The sequence below is a fragment of the Euprymna scolopes genome, chromosome 22 (assembly GCF_053919585.1).
Source record: "Euprymna scolopes isolate OS-2025 chromosome 22, ASM5391958v1, whole genome shotgun sequence".
NCBI classification, from domain to species: Eukaryota; Metazoa; Mollusca; class Cephalopoda; order Sepiida; family Sepiolidae; genus Euprymna; species Euprymna scolopes.
This window is the reverse complement of record NC_136503.1, coordinates 84712705-84728144: the sequence shown is the minus strand read 5'-3', so window position 1 is coordinate 84728144 and position 15440 is coordinate 84712705. Positions and strand designations below refer to the sequence as shown.

Genomic DNA, 15440 nt, shown 5'->3' with positions numbered 1-15440 from the left:
AAACTGTACAGCAATGGAGTGAAGACATAAACATGGAGTTTGGAATTTGCAAATGTGCAGTAGTAGTTATTCTTAAACGAGTGAAGGGGGAAGGGCATGAATGGCATCATTTTGCCAATGATAAAAAATTAGGAGATTCTGATGCGGAAGGCTTCAAATACTTGGAGGCGCTTGAACTTGTAGCACAAAACCCATCGGATTCGGACTTTATTTTATATTCGCCAACAAGCAGGAGCATATATTTTGCTGTATTCCCGAATGGGTGACCCCTCGCGATTAATACCAGCAAAATAGATTAAAACAGAAAATTCTTCTTTGAAAATGATGAATATTATCGAAAGTTTCAGAAAAAATAGGTAATTTATTTTATCTATTTAATAAAACAAATTATATAACATGGTGTTTACATTTTTTAAATCTTTCTCGGTTTTCAGAGACAAAGAGAAAGTTTGGGAAAAGTTATTGGAGAAATTTCTAAAGTAATTTTCGGTCGACTGGTGTTACAGTAAGGTCCTGAGTCATCTTATTACAGGATAGAATTATGCTCTTTATAAAAAAAGGGGCTTACTAATAAAAGAAATCCCCAAATCTCGTTGCAAACCTGAGATCTGGCAGCAACTTTCGTCCGAACATGTCGAGAATAAAAACCATAATTCTTCTTAAAAACTGCTAACAGAAAACACTTTTTTTTTTTTTTTTTGTAAAAATTAAAGTAAATGCCTTGTAAAACTGTGATGTTCTTCCTGGCCGTCATTGATCCGCAACCTTTGTGCCTTACCCTTCATCCTGTTGTTTTGGCAATATTGTCCCTTGTATTGGCGATTGTCAAAAGCGCCTGTACTAGTTTACAAGTTATATACAAAAATAAAAAGCAGTGCAGACTTACAAAAAATTACAAACATTGACGTATACGTTTTGTATTTAACTTGTTTGTAATGGGCGTATTTTTGCATGTGACTGTCGTTGGGACCCCGCCACTAGAATCTACATCTGAGAAATTCTAGTCTTTCAAATACAGAATCTCAGTTTAAGGTTAACTATTGTGCACAACACCTTCGAACTGGTCTGCTTGTTTACTTTGTCTCCAGTCTCATACCTCTCCTCATTCCTCTACCCAATCTACCCAATTTATGTCTAATACGCTCGTCTCCTAAATATATTTACTTTAGACCGAAAATCCTAGATATACGGTCTTTCTTTTAGCCAGTCCAGCTTATAAGCAAAATCGACTACACCTGCTTGTTTTTTTTTCTCGGCCACTTTCTGCTGACTATGCAGAAACAAACAAATTATTAGGCACTAGTGAGTTCAATAGATTCACGCTTCCTCGTTGTCGCTTTACCATATTACTTCCTCGTCACTTTTTCTTTTGTGAATCATTTCACAACTTAACATTCCCCATGATTTTGGCAGTGGATAGGGCAGTTCATAGAATCATATTAGCACATAATGTTTACTTTTATAGAATTGTGCTGTCTATTTGGATTTGGACAAATATATTGAAATGTACGGTTTATCTTCATATATTTGGCTTATTTATGTGTTTGTCGTTTGCGTAAACAAGCTGTAAATAAATGTTACGCCTTTGTAAAATCTGGGCTTTTGTGCCGTCTTTTATTTGCTACATATGTATTATTGCCAAACTAATTCATCGCCTTTCTTAGCAATGTTATCATGTGCATATAGGATTATATAAAATATGCATAATTGCAATTAGTTTTAAGTCATTTAATAATGGAAAATCAATAATAATAATAATAATAATAATAATAATAATAATAGTGTAGTGAATAAAGGGCAATTAGTAATTTCCCTACTATCCAACAACCAGAAAGTTGCATGCACGGCAACAGAGAATGCGGAACTGCTTGCCCGGCGATTCGCCTCCAAGTCCACCTTAGAACCCACAAACAACTCCCTCTCAAATTTCCCAAATTACGGACTGAAACCACATTAGATGATGTAAAAATCACTCCTTCTCATATCCGCGATATCATAAAAAACTTAGACACCTCAAAGGCATGTGGGCCTGATCTCATCCCTGCTATACTATTTAAGAAATGCTCAGCTGAACTAGCCCCATACTTTTCAAGTTCTACAATAAATGTCTTGCTGAATCTTGCTTCCCTAATAGCTGGAAGATGACCTCTGTGGTACCAGTGTATAAGAGTTCTGGTAAAAGAATAGACCCTCACAATTATCACCCTATTAGTCTTCTCCCACTCTCCGCTAAAATCTTTGATACCTTAATTAATTAATAGTTCACCACCTCGCAAAAGCAAATCTTCTCTCTGACAAACAGTAGGGATTCAGGCAATGTTGTTCTACTGCAGATACTTTAACAGTCATCTTTGAACGCATTTACTATGTTCTTGACAAGGCGGGCGAAGCCAGAACTGTAGCCCTTGATATATCCAAGGCCTCTGACAAAGTCTGACATAAAGGGCTGACAATGAAAATTAAATCCTACGGTATAACTGGACGTATACTAAATATAATTAGATCCTTCTTAAACAATAGAAGCATACAGGTTGTCATTGACGGTTGTACATCCAAGCAGCATAACATTAATGCGGGAGTGCCTCAGGGGTCGATCCTTGGACCATTATTATTCCTGATATTCATAAACGACCTCCCTAATAATATTGTGTTTGAGATGGGTATATTTGCTGATGATACAACGCTCTATAATATGCATAAGGGAAGAACAGATGAACATAAACCTAAGATAATAGCAGAATCGTTAGAAAATGATCTCCAGACTATAGTGGAATGAGGCTGCAAATGGATGGTAACATTTAATGTTAGTAAAACTAAGCTGCTCTCCTTTAACAATTACAAGACGCCTCTCCAACCCCCTATATCCATGACAAATAGCACCCTGCCTGAGAATTCTACCTTCAAACTCTTTGGCCTAAATTTGTGGGCAATATGAACTGGAACAAATACATAGAAGACATTGCAAAGCCTGCTGCAAAGAAGGTGGGTTCCCATATCGAGCTAGCAGACTACATCACACCTGAGAGTATCCTGTACCTTTACAAGGCCACCATTCGCCCATGCATGGAGTATTGTTGCCACATCTGGGCTGGTGCATCTACCACTAGTCTCTCCCTCTTAGATAAAGTCCAAAAAAAGAGTTGTCAATCTAATCGATCCCACTTTATCAACTAAGCTCCAGCCCCTGTCCCATCGCCGCAATGTTGCATCACTGTGCCTGTTTTTCAAATATTTTAATCGAATGTGTTCTGATGAACTCGTTTCACTTGTAACCCCTCGACGTACATATCCCCAACAAACACGCTTAGCAATAAGATCTCACCCCTTCACTGTTGAGGTCCCTAAATACCAAGAAGCTTTCTACTCTAATAGCGCCTTCCCTCGATAGACTTTGGAATTCCCTTCCTGCTGCCTGCTTCCCTGGCTGTACTTATATGCAGAAGTTTAAATGTAACATAAAGAAATATCTTGCTAATCTTTCCTAGACATGTCCCCAAATAGTAGCCCCTTACGTCCAAGTGGCGATATGTTTTGTAAGGGGTGAACATGATTAAAAAATAAATAAAAAATTTTAAAAAATAATAATCTTGAAAAATTGATGAGTGGCACGATGAGAGAAAAGAAATAACAGAAAAAAATCGGCCAGCGCATCAACGCAGAAGAACCGCTTTACGTAACGCGTTGACAGCTTTCCCAAACGAATGGATTTGGGATGCGCAACTTTGAAAGGTTACTGCACCTGGAGTTACAGGTTGCGCTGTAGAATGGACTGGGAAGGGAGTGAATTTTTTACGAATTATGGCTGTAAACAACCAACCGAGTTTAGTTTTGCAGCTGACAGCTATAACAACTGTGCGTTTGGTGGGATACTCGTGTCTGTATTCATCGTGAGTTTTTCGGACGCAGAAAAACAGTAAATGCAAACCAGCATGTTGACCAATTGGGGTGTATGAACGAAAACTTTAAAAAAAAAAAAAACTCCCAGCATTTTTCAAAAACAGAAAAAAAATTATTCTTTTCTGTGCATGAGATCATACGCTGCAAATGTGATGCGTGAAAATATTTTGCAACTCGGCTAATTTCTTATGTTCAATCCAACATATTCCCTTGATCTCGTTCCAACTGATTTCCACCTTTTTAAGCCTTTACAAAATGTAAGAACAAGGTAAAACAACTGCAGACAAACAGGTGAAAGTGTGTATATATATATATATATATATATATATATATATATATATATATATATATATATATATATATATATATATATATATATATATATAACTGAACGTGTCTGTGTGCCTGTGTGTTTTGATATACAGGGTACGGAGATTTAACTTGATTTGAGACCAAAACAATAAGTGTTAAGGAGTCATAGTAGGGGTAAAAGTAAAAAAAAAATTACCTTTTTTTTTTATTTGTTTTTTTGCTCAACATACACCCTCCAAATACCCGGGCAACGCCGGGCACCCATCCTAGTATATCTATAAAAGTGAACGTGTCGGTATATCTCTCTGTCTTTATATCTGTGTGTGTGTCTGTGTGTGTACATTTCCTACGAAATAACTCTGTCAATTTTTAGTCTACAGACTTGAAATTTGGTATTGAGATTTGGGAAAATTGACCGCTTTTTTTTGTTTGTTTTTATTTTTGTTTTTTTTGCTCAACATACACCCTCCAAATACTCGGGCAACGCCGGGCTGAAATGCTAGTACATCTATAAAAGTCAACGTGTCTGTGTATCTATCTGTCTGTGTGTGTGTGTCTGTCTGTGTATATTTCCCTACGCAATAACTTTGTCACTTTTAAGTCTACAGACTCGAAATTTGATATACAGGGTACTGAGATTATGGAAAAGCCAATGTGATCCGTTTTCGGTCAGAAATTTGGCTAAGGCGTCAAAGTTCAACAATGTGACCTTTGAGAACTCTACCATACTCCTCCGCCAATTTTTGGTCTAAACACTTGAAATTTTAGATATAAGTTCCTTGAACATGGATCTAACTTAATAATATGATTTGAGCCCAAAACAATAAATTTTAAGGGGTAATAATAGGGGTCAAAAGATTTTTTTTAAATTGACCTCTGCGGTCTTTATTAAATTACTCAGACAATTTCTGGTCTAAACATTTGAAATAAAGGGTATTCAGAGAGAAGGTAAGCTTTTTAATCGGTTTGGGTGGAATATTTTTAGTTACCAATATATAAATGTATGTATGTATGTATGTTTGCATGTGTACCCAACACTTTCAACAGAGGCGACTGATTTTCTCAAGATCAGTATCGTTTTGTAGTTCGACTTTTCAGACGACAAATATCGAAAAATTGGCTAAAAACATTAATATCTTCACCTTAAACTGGGCACTTTTCTACAGGGGGAGGGGTCGCTTTTTTCGCAAATATTTTTTAAAGTTATCCTCTCCTTTCGATTGTGTAGCCTAAATTTTTAAAAACATCACTTCCGGTTTGGCGGTGGTCGTAACAGCATAGACGTCAGTTTTTTTTTCTCTCGTTCTTTTCCTCCTTTGCGGTACGGGTTCGAGCCTGCCTTCCTATTACCACGTTGTTTTTTTTTTTTTTTTTTTTGCTCAACATACATATCCAAACACCCGGGAAATGCCGGGCGGAAATGCTAGTATATATCCATAAAAGTGAAATTGTCTGCCTGTGTGTGTGTGTGTGTGTGTGTGTGTGTGTGTGTGTGTGTGTGTGTGTGTGTGTGTGTGTGCATTTCCTTACCAAATTACTCTGTCAATTTTCAGTCTACAGACTCGCGATTTGACAAAAGGGGTATTGAGATTTGGGAAAAACTTTTTAATTGGTTTTCGATCAGAAATTTGGCTGTCAAGGGGTCAAAGTTCAACGATTTGACCTTTGAAAACTCTACCAAATTCCTCCACCAATTTTGGATCTAAACACTTGAAATTTTAGATGTAGGTTCCTTGGACATGGATCTAACTTTTAAATTTAATTTAAGCCAAAATCAATAAATGTTAAGGGGCCAATATTAGGGTCAAAGTTTTAAAAAGAATTGACTTCTGCGGTCTCTACCAAATTACTCAGCTAATTTTTGGTCTAAACATTTGAAATTTTACATAAAGTGTATTCAGACATAGGGCAAGCGTTTTAATTGGTTTTGGGCCGAAATTTTGGCTGACAAGAGGTCAACATTCAAAAGATTTTACCTTTGCGCTCTTTAGCAAACTATTCAGCCAATTTTGGGTCTTAACATTTGAAATTTTACATATAGAGTATTCAGACATGCAGCAAGCTTTTTAGTCCGTTTTTGTGCGAAGATTTGGCTGTCAAGAGGTCGAAGTTGAAAGAGTTGACCTTTGCAGACTCTACCAAACTCCTCCGCCAATTTTGGGCCTAAAGACTTGAAATTTTAGATGCAGGTTACCTGGACATAAGTCAAACTTTTTAATATACATATATATTTATTCAATAAGGGAATACAATCGATTAGTTGAGGGATAGAAGGGACTCTTTATGCCAAGACATTTCGAAGCCTAATGCTTCTCATCAGAAGTGTAGAGAAGATGCTAGGTAACATAGTGGGGATGCGGCGTCTAGCGTTGTATTCATTAAGAACGAAATAGATCAAAACAAATTCAAATTATAGATGATGTTGGGGGGGTCGAATTCTAAATAAAGGAGGGGCGTATTATATACAGTGTAGTGCAGAAAGCTGTATAGAGTCTTTATCATAGTCATAAGTGTATGTAGTATATGTTTTAGGGTTAAAGTTGAGGCTTAACTGGTTGTGCGGTGGTTCTAGTTTAACGGCGTGTAAAGTGTCTATTATCTATGGAGGGGCATTTTTCCTGTAAAGAAATGTTAAAATCCCCCCAGGATACTACTTTTCGAACTTTTGTTTCTGTCGGCTAACCGCATTGTATATGTGTATGCGTGAGTGTGTGTAAATATGTATGTATGTATATATATATATATGTATGTGTGTGTGTGTGTGAGTGTGTATTTTGGTGTGTGCATATGCACTACTCTAATCCCTTATACCTCATTTAGGTATCCAACTCTTCCCCTTTGTAACGAAACCAAGAATTTTTTTATTTTTATTTTTTTGTTCTTTTATTTTATTTTATACATATATATATATATATATATATATATATATATATATATATATATATATGTATATATATATATATACATACATATATATATATATGTATATCGCTTCTTCTTTCTTTTTTTCTTTTTTTGTTCTTTTTACTTTATTTAGAATTCGACCCCCCCCCACATCATCTATAATTTTAATTTGTTTTGATCTATTTCGTTCCTAATGAACCCCATGCTAGACGCCGCATTATGTTACCTAGCATCTTCTCTACTCTTCTGATGAAAAACATTAGGCTTCGAAATTGAATACATGAACCAATCTATATCCACCACTGTGACTTCATTTCCCATTCCTATTGTTTTCAAAGATACTTGTTGAGCTTTATAATGTCCAGATAAGTCTCCTCTCATAGAATTGAGCTCGCTCTTTTCCTCTAATGCTATAAGCTATATATATATATATATATATATATATATATATATATATATATATATGTATATATATACACTAGAACAAAGCCCCACAGAACTACCTTTCCTAGACATCCTAGTAACAATAAAAAACAACAACATAATCACAGACATCTAACACAAACCCACAGACACTCAACAATACCTCCACTTCAAAAGCCACCATCCTAAAAACTGTCTAAAATCAATACCCTACTCCCTAGCACGTAGAGTCTGCACCATAGTAACAGACAGACACTTCCGTTCAACTAGACTGAATGAACTACAAATAACACTGCGGAAAAGAGGATACCCACTACCACTAATACAGAAAGGTATTGAACTGGCTGAAAAAATTCCAATAGACCAACTAAGAACCCAAAAAGAACACAACAAAGAACAAATTCTAGCATACGTCTCTACACACAACACAAACAACCCATAACTATTCACAAAGATAACAAAAAACCTTATCCTCCTCGATCAGAACGACAAACTAAACAACATACTTAAAACAACAAAAATAATAAAAAGCAAACGCCAACCCAAAAACTTAAAACACATCCTAACTTCCTCAAAACTCGTCCCACATACTACAAAAGGAGTTACAAAATGCAACAAACCGCGATGTGGAGTATGTGACATAATAATAGAAGGTAACACATACACATTCAAAAACCCAACACAAACATTCAAAATAAAAAAGGATCTAAATTGCACCTCCAGAAATGTAGTATATGCACTAAGATGCACAACATGCAACAAATCCTACATAGGCGCCACCAAAACTTTCAGCAATGGAGTGGCCTTACATAAGAGCAACATCAAAATTGCAGATAACAGACACCTCTATGTTTCAAAACACGTACACACATGCAGTGGAAACAGCTTCAAAATAATGCCAATCTTCCAAACAGACAATTATTTTTATTTACTTACACAGGAAAAAAACTTCATCACCAGATTCACTCCTGAACTGAACAGAACCTAATACCATCACACAAAAACATGAAATGCAAGGTACACTCGCATGCACACCCATACACATACACACACCCACACATAAATCAGAACCGACACATTAAAACACACACACGTGCGCGCATACAACCACACACAGACATAACACCACTATCTCTAATAGACCACACTGAACAATACCAACCCTACTTAACCTCGAAACCAACAACACTAGGGGACACCTACAACCATAGTATAATATCTGTTCCAACACCTCGCTCCCTCCTCAGTCAGGGGAGGAGAACCCCCTCATGACTGAAACGACTATCATCCCTTCTATCATCCCCTCCCATACCTACACCCCCTCCAATGCCCCCCTCTGGGGAACAAAATCTTCCCCACACTAGGAACCGATCCTGGGTCTGGCCATACCCACATGGGGAGACAAATAAATAGAAACATTAAAAAATCCCCTATTTTAAATACACCCATCTTTCTAAACAAACATAATATAAGACTAAAACGAAAAATCACAATACTAAAATCCAAGAATCCAAAAAATAAATATCAAAATAGAATGAAAGCACCCCTACCTTTACTTCAGAAGAGTCAGTCCCCCCTCCCTACACATACACATTAGTAACGACCTCGGACCACAGCCGCCTTCCTAAGGAAGCAAATAACCCCAAAATACTATAAAACAATATACACATTCCCAAACCAATAAAAGCAAACACACACACGCACACACACGCGCACACACACACACATATAAACACACACGCACACACACACACACACACACACCCTACCCCACCCTAAAGGAAAAGAAAAAACATTAGCAGAAAGAGATAGCGACTACAGAGAGGTCAACGCCTCCCTGGACAAGCCAAATAAAAAATAAATAAATAAAAAGAAAAAAATACAATAAATAAAAAATAAAAAAGCAATAAAAATTCAGCATACCAATGTATAATAAACACTTACAAGCCTCCAACCCTTGGAAAAACTTCAAACTAACTAAGAAAATCGCCATTTTTACACATTTGAAAATAATTTCTGACGAGGACGCATCACAGACCGTCTGAAACGCGCTTAAACGATTTCAATGACTTAAAAACATTATTACAATGATCCAAACATAATTCTCAATGAAAAACCAAGACACGGAATAATAAAATAATGTTAAAAAATACACATTGTTGGTGACTACTCCCTTATTTAAATATACATCTTTCTTTCGTTGGAATTTATTAACCCATTTTATATAAATGTATATATATATATATATATATATATATGCACACACACATACATACATACATACATACATACATACATACATACATACATATGCATATTCCTCTAATGCTATAAGCTATATATATGTATATATATATATGCACACACATACATATATATGCATATATACATGCACACACGCACACACACACACATTATATATATATATATATATATATATATATATATATATATATATATATATATATATATATATATATATGCACATAAAGTTATGAACAGTACATAGGGCCCAAGCAAAGCCGGGTAAACTGCTAGTTGATTAATATTTGTTTATTAGGTTTGCATTATAAAATGAATTAAACGACATAAAATGAAAACTATTCATGAATCCAAATAATATTTTAATCCAAAAAAAAAAAAGAAAACTACTGAAATATTATTCAATTTTAAGATTGAGTTTTTTTTCTTTTTTTTTTTCTTTTTTTAAAGAAATTTCGATTTCCTCACCTGTATTGGAAGTTTTTCTTAACTCCCCATCGCTCTGTAAGTCGGTTCTACTTACCCCCTCGCTGTGTGAGGCAGTTTTACTTACCTCGTCTATGTCTGAGGGCCGGGATATAAAAAAGCTGCTTCACATTTCTCAGAAAAGTTGAGATCGGCGGTGGACGAGGAAGAAGTTTCGCATTAATTTTGTATTTTCCTAACGGCACTATTCGCGAACAACTTTCTGGAAAGAAAAAAAAATTAAGAAGTGATATCACGAAATATTTTCATCTTTTCCTTTTCTTTTAAATGGAAATTTAAAAATTGAGGGACAAAGATATCAATCGGTTCTTAAATGCAAAGTTGTATAACGTGTGACGCAGGACGCGGGCTTTGTAACTCGAGCTAGTCGTCAAAATAAAAAAAAACATGAATTGTTTTGGAAAGAAATGAAGAAGGTGAAAAACGATTCTTGTCCATGATGTCAGTAGATCAAAATATCACAGCCAACAAAGAATGGTGTTGTTCATCTACACAACTTTGCTTCGATAGAAATAAATTTAATTCTTTTACGTTTGATTGGCAGAATTACGCATACGGACAGTAAAAATTGCGCTCATGTAAGAAATAGTTTTCGTGTTTGACTCAAAGCACCTGAAGACGATAGAAGGGTCAAAAAACGGATGAAACGCTGTGATAGCAAAAAAGACGAAATAACAAGTATGGAATTTGTAAACTTATTATTTACAACTTTTCAGGCTTCAATACAAAATGAATCCTTTATTTAATCAAAAAGACTCAAAACTTGTTGCCCAAACTCCTAACCATAGCCTCGACCCTAAATATGTTATAATAAACCCGTATGCTTCGGTGGCAATATTACGTGCTGTGGGTGAAGAACGGTCGAAAAAATAAAATTTTAACTGCAATCTAAAGTCTCTGATAAAGGATTTTTTTTTCTAAATTCAATAATGTGTAATGTTATGAGGCAGAACTCAGGTTTTGAGCCGGGATCTTCTGCAGATAGTTTTGCACTCAAAATAAAAATGTCAAAATTATTTTAAAAAGAAATGAATAAAGTGAAACATGCCATTGTCTATGGAGCAAATCAAATATCAAAGAATGGTATTTTTCAAGAAAGCGGTTAATTAGAAATCGGGTCAGCTGCTGACCTCAAAGAGGAGATTTGATGACATCAGCAAAAATTATTTAACATAAGCATAGAAAGAGGCTTACAGGTGGTCGATTGGTATAGAAAGAAGAAAGGGGCAGTGTGTCAACTGCACAGGTCAGAGACTCTTTCGTTTATTTGTGAATACATATAACTTTGGATGAAAACATATGTTAAAACCAAAAGACAAAAACGCCTTTCTAAATTTCTTTCTGCTGTGTGAAGGGGGGGTAACTTTACTCCAATGAGAAACGAGAAAATAATTGAATTCGTTCCTGTACATTAGACCGGTAGAATTACTCAGACGGAGAATAAAAACTTTGCCTACCGTGTATCAGTGACTGATATGCCTAAGAGAATACGGTGACTAATCATGGTATTAATTACAAGATCTGTCCTATAACTGAGTATTGATAGAAAAGAAATAAAATTTAACAAGAGAAAACATTCGTATAAATATATATGTGTGTGTGTGTGTGTGTGTGTGTGTGTGTGTGTGTGTGTGTGTGTGTGTGTGTGTGTGTGTGCATCAAGAAAAAATGCGAAATAAAATACTAATATTTATACTCGTATGAAATAACGTCTGAATCAATGAAGTTAAAAAGAAAAAAGAAAGAAACTTATATTTTGTCATAAAAAGTAGAATGAAACAACCATGGAAATAGATTTCTTTTCTCAATCTCCTAAATACAGGATGGGACGAAAAAAATGTCGCCCTAAAGAAAACCACACTACAGTCTTACAGTAAAACTTTTATTGAAAAATCAATTCAGGTAACTTGATTATGTAGTAGAGCTGACATCTATTCAATGTAACTGCCTTCAACCTCAATCACCGCCTCGATACGGGTTCGTAACTGGGAGCATGCTTTTTCTACAAGCGCCGGCGGGATGGCGGCGATCAGGTTGGTTTTGGTGTTGTGGGAGGTCATGTTGGTGATGTTCTCGACGCATGACAAAACGAAGTAGTCCAGCGGATTCAGGTCGGGGGAAGGACGGAGGCCCGTGAGAGAAGGGTACAAAGTCGTAGCACTCCTTCTGAAACCAAGCCTGAGTCTCTTTGGACTTGTGGGTCAGCGCTGAGTCCTGCTGCCACACCTATGGTCTGTCAGCGGCCACCTGATTACACCAGGGAATCACCACACTCTTCAGCACATCCAGGTACACTTTGGTGTTGACTTTCTAGACGACTTCGAAGACGTGAGGTGGCATGATGTGGCACTCATTTGAAACCAAACCAAAGACCATAACAGTGGCCAGAAACTTTGTTTTCAGAACGTCCCTGTTATTTGTGGAAATCCAGCGATGCATTTTGAGGGTGCTGGCAATGGTCCGGTTGTTATAAATTAGATCGGTAGAAAGCTTGAGTTGTACAGCGGCGCATCTCCGATCTCGTTTGTTGAACATTGTGTCACTTTCATACATGATAGAAGGCTCCTATCGCTCTTGGGATTTGTACACAACTGGCCTACTAGTAGATTGTCTGCGACAAAATAAAACGGTTTTCATCAACCGGAAATGGAATCATGTCGTCTTTTCTAAAGTGACAATTTTATCGGTGCACCCTGTACATATGATGAATTCGTTCAGCAGAGTTTTTGTGACGGGTTGTAATATATATAGTCAACCACTAACAGACGTTTCGCTGTATCATAGATCTTCAGTGCAGTCAGACTAGCAAATGCCTCAAGCTAGAATCGAAACTCGACGACAGAATATTAAAATATCTATGTATCCCAGACAATAATAAAAAGAACTGTAATTGAATATTTAAATATCTAAGCATCTCATATAAAGATTAAACTTTAGCAGCAGGAAAAAAAATCCCTGATTTTTGCGAACTTTAAATGAAGTCAAATAAAAAAAAAATTTTAAATCAAAAAATTAAATTTTTTTCATAGTTGAATTTTTTTTCACTTGTTTTATTATTAACGAAATATTATTATAAACTAGTATTTTTATGCAGATAATGAATACTTACTGGGTTTTTTTTTAATTAAGTGAAAATTTCGTTACAAAATTTAACTATATTACAAATGCACAATTTTATGTAACCTAACAAATTAAACGTCATATTAATGACATATCCAAGACAAAGTATTGCCGGACAAATAGACAAAGCGGTCAAAAATATGTTGGAAATTGATCTTGGGTTATCACCAGTCGAAATTTATATTTAGCGGCCCTGATTTGGTGGGAATGTTTTATTTAACTTTTTTTTCTTTTCTATATTGCCAGTGAAGGGATGAATAAAGAATGGTAGCCATGTTCTTCGTACGATTAAAAGTGGAATTGTTTTTATAAAAATATAACTACTGGATGAAGTTCTATCATTTTCGGTGAACAGTGTTTATTTTTCCTCACAAGTAAGTACATCATAAAGTTTTCTTGATGTTGTTATGACACCATGTTCAATCTAGGTGCAGCACCAACAAATAATGATGTATAAGTCACATAGAGGTGAGAAACACTTACACAGACACGCGAGAAATGGAAAATTCATTTTAGTAATAAATTTATAAGCGCCTGCATGTGTATGCGTATACGTGTATATTATATGTATGTATATGTGTGTATATGGATGTATGTGTGTGTGTATGGGTGCGTGTTTCGTGTGCGTTTGTGAAGATAAATAAACTAGATATGGAGGAAAAAGTCTAAAACTATTGAAGAAGCATGAAATGTGAGGAGCGGGGAAAGAGTGGGGGGAGAGACCAAGAAATCGATAAGATGTGAAAGGTGGGAGGAGGATGGGGAGGTATTGTGAAAAAAAAATCTCTTCTGGAAGAAAGTTAAGACACTTACCTGTTCCCAGACTTAATAGTAAGACAAACACAATGGCCACCTGCATTTTACTCCCCATTAAACAAGTCTCCTTCCAGTTCGGCCTTTTTTCTTCTTCTTTTTGTCTCTTTCGGGCTATCAATAAAGAAAAAGGTCATGAAAACATTGTTAATGATAATCGCATGGAAACATATGAGAAACAAGAACTGGAACACAGTGTGTAAGACAGCGAAAGAGAGGGCGAGGGAGAATGAGAGGGAGATAGTGTGTGCGCGTGCGCGCGCGCGCGCGTGTGTGTGTGTGTGTGTGTGTGTGTGTGTGTGTGCGCGCGCACGCGTGTGTGTGCTTGCGTATGCGTGTTGGTAGATTTTGTTGACTTTTCAGCGGATAAAATTGACCGTTTGATAGTTTGATAGTTTCACAAATAAATCACAATCGATTTTAGTGTCATAAAGTAGTATAATTTCGTATTTGTATATATAAGTACACAGGCACATTCACATTTACACACACACACACACACACACATTATTTTAAAATATAAAGAAGCTTCGGACTTCAAACTCGCGTATCAGTTTTTTTTATTGGTGTGTATTTGTGTGTGTGTGTGTGTGTGTGTGTGTGTGTGTGTGTGTGTGTGTGTGTGTGTGTGTGTGTGTGTGTGTGTGTTTCAACCGAAACTGGGAAGAATGCTATGTTATAATAATCGATAGGTCAATATTTTAATTACGTTTTCATGGAAACAAATCAAATTGGAATAACACGTCGCTCGATAATTCCCGACTGAACGATAATGCATCAACGTAGTCTCCTTTCATGGTAATATACAATGATGTCAACGTTACTCGAACGTCTTAAACCTAAATATACACCCCAATCTATGAGATGATGCAAAGTCCCTTTCCCTGTAACATTTTTTAGGTCTGCTAATAGCCAGTTTTCGCTAGGTGTCGCTGGGGGGGGATTAGTAGAACAGGGTGGATGCGGAAGCAATTCATCTACAGCGTGGAACGATAAAATTGTCGCCGTAAAGAAAACAACACTATAGCTGTATTTTAAAACTTTTATAGAAAAAATCAATTCGAGATACTTGATTATGTAGTAGAGCTGACATCTATTTAATGTAACCGTCTTTAGCCTCAATAATCGCCTCGATACGGGTCCGGAACTGGGAGCATGCCTTTTCCTCAAGCGTCGGCGGGAACTCGGCGGTTGGCGGCGATCAGATTGGCTTTGGTGTTGTG

At 36.2% G+C, this 15440-nt stretch overlaps 1 protein-coding gene across 2 annotated transcripts in view; it reads right to left on the bottom strand.

Moving 5' to 3' along the window:
• LOC145243535 (mannan endo-1,4-beta-mannosidase-like) overlaps positions 1-15440 on the bottom strand; it is a 78455-nt gene that overhangs the window by 38493 nt on the left and 24522 nt on the right. For both annotated transcript variants that reach the window (XM_080106508.1, XM_080106507.1), the window contains exons 2-3: positions 14218-14331; positions 10352-10486 (exon numbers count right to left, since the gene is read on the bottom strand). In XM_080106508.1, the coding sequence (XP_079962634.1) occupies positions 10352-10486; positions 14218-14331 (249 nt within the window). The remainder of the gene's footprint in view (positions 1-10351; positions 10487-14217; positions 14332-15440) is intronic.